General features: G+C 46.2%; 1 protein-coding gene across 1 annotated transcript; it reads left to right on the forward strand.

Moving 5' to 3' along the window:
- The first annotated feature begins 3970 nt into the window (after positions 1 to 3970).
- Positions 3971 to 9487, forward strand: SPATA31G1 (SPATA31 subfamily G member 1). The gene is made up of 2 exons (XM_019663270.1): positions 3971 to 4543; positions 4905 to 9487. The coding sequence occupies exons 1-2, from the start codon at positions 4313 to 4315 to the stop codon at positions 8295 to 8297; spliced, it is 3624 nt and encodes a 1207-aa protein (XP_019518815.1). The 5' UTR covers positions 3971 to 4312; the 3' UTR covers positions 8298 to 9487.
- Positions 9488 to 10327: the final 840 nt, after the last annotated feature.

The raw sequence follows: 10327 nt of genomic DNA on the forward strand, positions 1-10327 counted from the left end.
GTTCCCATCTGATGGCTTCTGATTCCTCTGAAAAGTGGAGGTCTGACACATCTGTTAGGGGCGGGGAAAAAAGTTGAAGAAAGTGAAGAAAGTTTGAAATGATTTTTGAGTACAATGGGAGAATTTTTAAGGAATAAATGTAGTAAGCTCCACAGGCAGGGAGCTTTGCCTGCTTTTATCACTGATGTATCCCAAGTACTTAGAAGAGTGCTTAGCACATAGCAGGCACTTAATAAATGGAATGCATGAGTAAATGCTTTTCAAGTGATCATGGAGCTGACCATTAGTTGACTACGAGTTTATGGTGACACCAACTTACTCATATGTGTGATTTTATCCAGTAGGGTTGAGCCGCTTCCTAGAGGGCAGGTCTGGCAGAGGCAGAGTTGGGATTCTGCCAGGTAGTAATGATGAAAGGAGAATGAATTGACAAGCATTTGGAATACTGATTAAGTGATGCACCACGAAGTCTATCATGGAGAGGAGGGGATGAAGGCAAGAGGTTACTCATGGTCAGGGAGAAAGTGGAAGGATCAATGGATGGATGCCCTAACAAGGTTGAAGAACTGTCATCTTTAGGACAAATATGGAAGTTCAAGTCAGAGGGTGGGATGCCAGACTGTATTATTTTGGAAGGCAGAGCAATTCCTGATGATGAAACTTCAGATATGACCATAGCTGGATTGGAGCAGAAGTAAAGGACTCTGAGGTGAAAAGGTCTAGGAATTGAGAGTCTAGGTCATTGAATGGTCTATCCACACAGATGTTTGGGTTTCCCATAGATCCCCCCTCTTCAAGATCCCTGCCCTGGGCCCCATCCAGACCCTTCCCCAACCTTCAGAGGACCTGCTTTCACACTTCAACTTAAGCCTCAAATCGTAAAAGGGTAATGACATAGCTCTGGGCCAGAAAACAGAATGGAGAAGTTAGAGGGGGCTATAGTGGACATGTTTTGTTTTATTTTGTTTTGATACCAGAATTCATACACCTTTCTGGAAACTGTATGTCTATATCCTCTGGAGGAACTGCCACACTCCCACTTCTTCATTCTTAGTCCATGTGCAGGTGGAGTGGACTTCCCTCCACACCCTAACTCCAAGGGTATGTATGTGACTCAAACCTGTCAGAAAAAGCATTCTATTCCCCTGTGAGCAGTGCAATAAATAGTTCAGGGATAGATACATGATCAACTGAAACCCCTAAGTCACAATGTTGTCAGTGACACCATATTTTTATTTTTACTTGAACGTGCTACCACACAAAACCTGAGAATAAAGTCAGCACAGAAGACAGAGATCCAAGAAGTGGAAGCTGAATCCTGATGACATTAAATTGAGTCCCTGTTATCAATTCTACTACCTGAAGCCAGACCTACCCCTGGACTGTCCAGTTATGAGCCAATACATTCCCATTTTGTTTACACCTGTTGGATTTTATTTTCTGTAACATATACAAATGATTCCTCAAAGTACAAGGGGCAGACACACACACACACATACACACACACACACACACAGTCTGACAATTAAGTTTGCAAACCTGTTGCAACAATGTTGCTAACCGTTTTTGATATCAGAGGGATTATTCATTGTGAATTTGTACCAACTGGAGAAACAGTTCACCAAGTTTGCTATTTGGAAGTGCTGAAAAGGCTGCATGAAAAAGTTAGATGACCTGAACTTTTCACCAACAATTCATTGCTCTTGCATCACGACAGTGCACCAGCTCACAGGGCACTGTCTGTGAGGGAGTTTTTAGCCAGTAAACAAATAACTGTATTGGAACACCCTCCCTCCCTACTCACCCAATCTGGCCTCCAATGACTTCTTTCTTTACCCGAAGATAAAGGAAATATTGAAAGGAAGACATTTTAATGATACTCAAGACATCAAGGGTAATACAATGACAGCTTGGATGGCCATTCCAGAAAAAGAGTTCCAAAATTGCTTTGAAAGGTGGACTACGTTGGTGTCGGTGCATAGCTTCCCGAGTGGAGTACGTCGAAGATGACCGTAGTGATATTCAGCAATGAAGTATGTAGCACTTTTTCTAGGATGAGTTCACGAACTTAATTGTCCAATCTCGTGTGTATACACACACACACACACACACACACACACACACACACACACCACACATATATATATACACATATATATATATATATATATATATATATATACCTGTGCTCAGTTTCTCCTTATGTGAAAGGAGAAAACAATACCTACTTCAAAGAGTTATGAAGATTAAATGGGATAATAAATGTTAGAGTGTAAGTTGTTCCATAACACTAAGGAGCAAGAAGAATCACATTACTTAATTTTTCTAAATTAAATCTGGCTCAAAACTCCCATTTACTAGGGTTCAAAGATGTCCAATATTAGTCATGATGGGGAGGGGGGCTTTTTCCCTCTTTAGTGTGGTATACACTGACCAAAAAAAAAAAAAGGGAAAGAGAAAAAGAAAACCACTTAGGAAAGAACTTCAGGTCTTGAGTCTGTCATAGTTGCCACTGCGATGTGCACTGTTCTAAACCCATACGATCCATTCAAAGGCTCCACAGCATCTCTGCCAAGTATGTACATCAGCATCTTTTGCTGCAGCACCCAAGATTATGTGCTAGATGTTTAGTGTCCTAATCATTAAATCAGCTCTCCGCATCAGAAGTCCTGCTGCCTCCTAGTAGACATCTGTACAGCCCGTTACTCATGGAAACCATTGCTACATCTCACTTCCCAAGTCCCTGGGCCCACTGCTATCCTTGGGCAACTCAGCATGTCCTCCATCTTCTCCTTCTCAACAACACCCAGCTAAATTAAATTCCTCTCCCACACAAGAGCCTGGATAAGATTGTAGACTAGGCTGACTTGCAACTTTGATTTGGGACTAGAAAACACAAATCCATTAACAATTCCATGACAAGAAACTTGGAATTTCTGGAAAAGAGGAGAGCCAAGTTATCTTTTTATCCTACCGGGGTCTCCTTTGGCAAGGAGTAGGAGACAGCAAATAACAACTTGGTAAATTATCCTGCCGTAAGTGTAAATTAACTAGCACAGAATTAAGTACTCAGTATTGCCTTCTCTATTTCCTCTCAGGATTCAACTTACCTTCTTCAAATAAGAGTTGACAGCTGAATAATAATAACAATAATAATAATAATGATAATGGGTCGGCCAAGTGGCACGTTGGTTAAGAGTTGGCTTGGGACGCCAGCTCTGAGCAGTGGGGCCCCGGTTCAGATCCCACATGAGGGCCAGTGACACTGCCCTCTACAGCTAACATGGTGAATAACAGCTCGACCTGGAGCTGGGCTGCCAGGAGTCGCTGGCGACAGCATAGGCTGCAGTGAGGCTGCAGTGGGCTGCCATAAAGCTGCCGTGAGTGGCTGGCAGCCAGCATGAGCTGCCTAGAGCCGCCGTGAGTGGCCGTCCAGTGGCCAGTGACCAACCTGCCTCAGCCGGGAAGAGTGCAATGATCACAATACCAACATGGGCCAGTGAAGCGACGTCCTCCACAACTAGACTGAAGAACAAAAAAGGGCAGCAACTTGTCTATTTCCCTCCCCCAACTCCCCCATAAAATCTTAAAAAAAAAAAATTTTTTAAAAAAAAGAGGGAACACATTCCATCTATTAAAGATGGGATAAGGCTTGTAATCAGAAACCCTAAAAGAAATAAAATTTTAATATAGCATGCACTACCATGTTTCCACAAAAATAAGACCTAACCGGAAAATAAGTCCTAGCATGATTTTTCAGGATGCTCGTAATATAAGCCCTACTCCAAACATAGCCCAGTTAAGATCGTCAGCCAGACATGACTGTTTGAATAAATGTATATTTTTGTACATGAATAAATGAATAAATGCAGATTGTTGGAGCAAAAATTAATATAAGACCCAGTCTTATTTTCAGGGAAACACAGTATGTACAATTCTAAGCATATAAATTTCTTTATTTAACCCTCAAAACACTATGTGGTAAATATTATCTCCATTTTACAGGTGAAAAAACTGAGGCACTGAAAAATTAAGTTTTGAGATTTCCCAGGTAGGAAGTGGTAGAGCTAGGATTTGAATGAGGCAATTTATTGCTAGTTAACCACAATGCCTGAAGCATAATTCTGACCTTGGCAATCAAGACAAAAGGGGATCACCCAGGTTTCACTGGATGAAGTATGAGTTGTCTGGTGAAGGCAATTTTTTTGGCCCTAAATTCAGGGAGAAGTCTGTTGGTCATGTGGGGGATGGGAGTTCTTTATTCTGTGATGCAGTGATGACATCAGGGTAAACTGCCACTAGCCTGAGGAAAATGGAATGGCTGCTGGAGGGCATACTTGGGGCTATGGGGGATAAGGGGTTTCTCTGGGGCCAGCTGACTCATGCCCTGGCCTGCAGATACTGTGGCAGCAGCTGCCTCCAGAGTACAGGAAATCTAGTGACATTATTCCTGTTCATGGTTTGGCAGATCCGGAGATGGTGGCAGCTTGGGAGCTGGCGACAGCTCCTGCCCTGGTACTCTTGGGACATGATGCAAGGCAAGGTGGGTGACATGGATGTACAGAGTGCTGAATGACTGTTGTCATGTGTAAATTTTGGTGAGGAATCATTGACATGGATGTGAGCCCAAGTGAGTGACTATAATAAGCCTTAAATGTGAGACTGAGTGAGTGACACTAGATTTGAAGCCCAGCAACTGATCACTGACCCTAGGTGTAGGATTATGTAAGGAATGCCGATCTCCAAACTTGGGCTTGTAATGGTCATTAACGTCAGATGGGTAAGTGAATTGACCACAGATGTGGGGCCAGCTGTTCACTCTGGATGTGGAACATGAGGGCTTCATGACACAGCTTGTATCTGAAAAGGCTTCATGCCTGAAAATATCTTTCTCCACTCCCCAGGGCTTACCACTTTTGTACCGTGTGGCTTTCCTTGATCGTCTGTGGAAGCAGAAGTCAGAGGGGGAAGAAAAAGAGGAGGAAGAGGAGGAAAAGGAGGAAGAAGAGGAGACATATCTGGATCCATGTTCTCTTCCCAAAGAAGCTCCTATTAGAGAACAAGCCACCATAGCCCCATCCCAGCCATTCTGCAGCTCTAAGAGCCTCCACAAGGCCGTAGGGACACCAGAGCTAGTACTCATGCAGACCCCAAGCCCTTCCAGATCCTTCCCCACCTTTCAGATCCTGACCAACCTGCCTGTGAAGCACAAGACAGCATCAGGGAGCCATGTACATGAGAGAAAAGGCCAGCTCTTCTGGGGTCTCCCTTCTCTGCACAGTGAGTCGTTGGAGGCCATCATCCTGAGCTCAGGTGGAGCCTCTCCCCTGAAGTTGCCCGTTGTACCTTCTATTTGCTTCAACAAGCTTGCCTTCCTGTATAGGTCCAACCTGCTGCTTCCCCAGTATTGCTCCCCAACCCAGCTTCCTACCCATGAAGTCCATACTATGGAAGATCTGCAAGAGATAGCCCCCGATCCTCAGCAACTTCCCCCTCGCTCATCCCCTTCTGTCCCATCACTACTCCTCCATCTTGTGTCCTTTCCCATGGACCACAAGAGAGTCCTATGTGGCGCTGAGGCACATATACAGTGGCTTACACAGCAGAAAGAGGTCCCTTGGGTCTCTGCGGATCAAGCCCTGCACCCAGATCCTAAGCTCCAAAGACCCTTCTCTAAGGTCTGGTGGGGGGAGCCACGGGATCCCGACCTCCAACAACATATTCCAGGTTCACTCTCCGCCTCTCTGCTGCATCCCTCTAGCCTTTTGGGAGTCCTGACTAGGTCTGAGGCCCCATGGAGGACCATGGGGCAAAATGAGGACCCCAAAGCCCTTGAGCCAGCAACGCCAGTTCCCAGCCCGACCCTGGCCTCTTTGCCATTACTCCAGGGAATCAGTTGTATAGGAGGCCTTTCTGGATCTAAGGACCTCTGGGAAACCACAAGGCAAAGAGAGAATCGTCAGATCTCTGGGCCTCCAATCCTGGTCCCTTGCCAATCTGTAGCCCCCATGACAGAGCCTCAAAAAACTAGCCCCCTGGGAGTCCCACCTGGATGTGAGACTCAGTGGAAAACCATAGGACATAAAGAGAGTCCTCAAGCCTCGGAGCCCCCAATGCCGGCCCCTTGCCAACTCCCAGATTCTCTGTCAGAACCCCAGAAAGTCAGCCCTGAGGGAAGACCTTCTGTACCCAAGCACTTCTGGGGAACCATGGGACACGGAGAGAACCCTCAGACCTCTGGATCTCCAATACCAGTCCCCTGCACTCCCCCAGACTCCCTGCCAGAACTGTGGGGAGGCAGAGAAAATTCAGGAAACCCTGCGGCCTTTGAGCCCCCAGCCTTGGACCTCAACCAGGGGCTCTATGGAACCAGCTCTGCATGTGTCCCATCAAGATCTGTGACTCTATGGAAGAGCATGCAGAGTAGAGATAATCTTTGGGTCTCTGCAGACCCAGTTTCATCTTCCAGCCTTTCCTCAGCCTCTCTGCTGGAATCCCTACAAATGGGCCCCCAGGGAGTCCTGTCTGAGTCCAAGGCTTTGTGGGAGGAGAGCATGGGGCAGAAAGAGAATCTCTGGACCTCTAAGTCTCCAGCCCCTGCCCATAGCCGATCTCTACCTCCCATTCTAGATCCCCATAGAATCAATCCTGTGGGAGAGCTCACTAAATCAGAAGCTGCATGGAAGGACATTGAACATTCCAGGAATTCCTGGGCTTCCAAGCCCCCATCTCTGGCCCTCAGCCCACACCTAGGTATCATATTGGAACCCCTGAGAGTTAGCCCCGTGGGGATTCTGTCTGATTCTGAGGCTAGCTGTGGGGACATACAAAGGACAAAGAACTCCTGGGCATTTGAGTTCCCAGCACACAGCTTACCCCAAGACCCACATGAAACTAGCCCCTTGGGAGTCCTGTCTGACTCTGAGCCTGTTGCAGGGGACATGGAACAGAAAGAAATCTGTTGTGTTCCTGTATCCCCTTTCTGTGGCCCCAGCCCATCCTCGAACTCTATGTCAAAGTCTCACGTAAGTGAGCCTATTGGAGACGAAAGCAACTGTCAGCCTGAAGGGGAAACAGTGGAGCAGAGAGAGAACTACTGGGCCACTGAGCTCCCAGCCCCAACTTTCAGCTCTCTCTCTGCTCCTTTACCAGAGCCACACCTTGATCTTGAGTTTGTGTGGAGGCATGTGCCACAAAGAGAGGTCCCCCAGGGCTCCAGCCCTCCATCAGTGGATCCCCTGCAGCCAATATCCTGGCCTCCCTTGCTAGCTGAAGCTCTGAAGATTGAGCCCAGTCAGCCTGGCCTACCCAAAGGAGAGCTGTTCCCAGGAGCTAAGGCAGAGACTCCACCCTCCCAGAGAGAGGCTGTCCCAGAGGTGCCCACCCACTCTGAGATCCATGCCTGGAATTGGAGTAGAGAATTAGAGCTCAGGCTGAAGAAACTGCAGCTGAGTCCTACTTCCAGATCCCTTTGCCCAAGTCAATCATTTGGCAGCTCCCCTGCCCTGAGCAACACATCTCCAGGCACCTGGAGACACTCTTCCTGCTCCCCACAGCAGACCCATCCCCCCAAACTGTGCCCCCACTCTTCAAGCTGTCATCCTCCAAAAGTTGAGAGCACGTTAACTCAGCCTGTCCAGATCTCCCACTGTTGTCACTCCTCTGCCCATTCTCAGCCACAAGGGTCTGGCAGGGCAAAACAAGGATCTCACAGAGGGGAAAGAACGAAGGCAAAGATGGTGGCCCAGGTCTCACCCCAGGGACCATATGTTCACATGGAGGCTGATAAGAACTGCCCAGGCCTGGGAGAGCTCTCAAATTCTGAGGTTCCAGTCTCAGGTAACAGACAGGACAAGGCTTCAGCCCTATCTTCACTCAAGAGACAGAGCCTCAGGAAACCCAAAGCAGGAGACCACAGCGGAGGGGATGCAAGATTGAGGTCACCCACAGTTACAGGAAAGAGCCACCCAGTCCAGGCTGGAAAACTAGTGGGGGCCCCTGCAAGACTTTCCCAAAGATCTCAGCACAGGAACCAGAGCTGTCTACACACTGCTCTCCCCCAGCAGCTTCACTCTAAGGATGGAGGTCCCCAAGATAAACAAGGAGAGCTTGGAGCTGGTGACATCCTGACCCCTCAGCAGTGTCAGCACTGCCCTTGGGCCCACTTGGAGAAGCATCTCTCTTCCCCCACATCTCAGGCTCCCCTTAGCAAGGGTCTCCAAAGGATGTTAACTAAGTTTCTGGGTATCCAAGGACCCCTGCCCACCATATCCAGTCAGCAGAGGAAAGGCTGGTAGTACTGGCACCCAGTACCCCAAGACCTGAAGCCAAACCAGTTGGGGCTGGGGAAACAAGCAGAGGAACTCCTAATAAACTAGCTGAATTAGACAAATCCCACTGTCTTCTTTAGAGTCTGGGAAACTGGGAATGTCAGTTCCCTATTAACTTCAGCAGCAGCTATATCCCCTCAGGATCAGGTCTCTAAAGTAGAGCTCAGGATTCTGTAGGCTTAACTTTCATTTCAAGCTTTTCACCGATGATCAATCTGGACTCCACACATCCCTACTCTACACAGTAAGGCTGAAAGGCCAGGGGAGCAGTCCAGTGCTGCCATTGAGAAAAACTTCACAGCACAAGTGAACAGAAGAAAAATACATCCATTCACATGAGCACAACCGGTCTTGGTCTAGGCAGCTGTTTTTCGTCCTGGGTATGGTCCCCTTCTTCACCCACTTGACCCACAAGTTCCCCATTTATCTTAGCCCTCTGCTCTTCTCTCTCCCTGGGTCAGCTCAACCATCCCCAAGGTCACAAAGTTAAGTGCCTTCCCATGTTTAGTGGTCATCTGGATTTCTTCTTTTATAATTGCCTCTTCATATCCTTTACCCATTTTTCTACTGCACTGTTTGTTGGATCTTATGTTTTCTCCTACTGACATAACAAGTTACCACTGGACAACACAAATTTACTTTGTCAGAAAAATAAAATCAAGAGGTTGACAGGGTTGCACTCTTTTCTGTAGGCACTGGGCAGGATTCATTCCTAGTTTTTCCTGGATTTTAGAGGCTGCCTACATTCCTTGGCTACTGGCCCTGTTTCTCCATCTTGAAAGCCAGCAAAGGCAAGTTCTCACATCACATCACTCTGCTCTTTTGCTTCCCTCTTCCACTTTTAATAAGACACTTGTAATTACATTGGCCCATCTGAATAATCCAAGATTACCCTTCCAATCTTAAAGTCAGTCGGTTAGCAACCTTAATTTCATTTACCATCTTAATTCCCTTTTCCACGTAAATTATATTCACAGGTTTCGGGGGTTAGGATGTAGACATCTTGGCCGGGGGTCACTGTCCTGCCTATCAGATATTAACTCAACCCATTATGTATGTCAGATATTTTCTCCCAGCCAGTAGCTTACTTTCTAATTTTAAGGTGATTTTTGTTTTGTTTTGTTTTTTTGTGTGTGTGGAGGGCAGTGTCACTGGCCCTCATATGTGGGATCCGAACCGGGGCCCTCTGGCGTCCCAAGCCAGCTCTTAACCATCATGCCACTCGGCCGGCCCTTAAGGTGATTTTTACTGTACCAAACTTTAAAATATTTATGTAATTAAATCTACCAACATTTTCCTTTATGGCTTCTAAAACATCTTCTGGCACTTTTATAATTTTATGTATTTATGTTTAGATTGTTAACCTAATTTTTTGAGTGGTAAGAAGTGAGGATCTAACCTCCCGCCTCTCCAAAAAAAACAGTATGTCCAATTTTACCAGTACCATTAAAAAAATATAGAATGTCTTAAACCCATTCCATTAAGTGTCATATTTTAAAACATGGATCATTTTTAAAGCATCTCTGGGTTTCATATCCACATGTCCAACAGCCTACTACTTACTCATCATCTCCTATTCAACTGGTCCAAAACTTACTCATTTTCCCTCTAACCTTTTCCTCCAATGTGCCCATTCCTATTGAAGGGTACCACGTCCACCCCAATACTGAAGCCAGCAACCTGTCATCCTTGATGCCTCCCTTCCTCTTATTCCCCAATCTAATCCATCATCAAACCCTGTCAATTATATCTATGAAATGTATTTCAAATTCATCTTCACCTCTCCATCTCAACCATCACAATTCAGACATGATTTCTCACCAAACTGGTAGCCCTATTCCTTCTAATCCATCCCTCACATGGCTACAATTCTCTGGTCAAGTGATGTGACCCAATCCCTTTAACAAGTATAAAAGTTTTAATAGTTTAATTAAAAATAAAAATTACATTAGAAACATGGAGGGAAAAAACCTACTAAATATTATTTCTAGGTAGCA

Source organism: Hipposideros armiger, unplaced genomic scaffold, assembly GCF_001890085.2.
Source record: "Hipposideros armiger isolate ML-2016 unplaced genomic scaffold, ASM189008v1 scaffold_388, whole genome shotgun sequence".
Classification (NCBI taxonomy): Eukaryota; Metazoa; Chordata; class Mammalia; order Chiroptera; family Hipposideridae; genus Hipposideros; species Hipposideros armiger.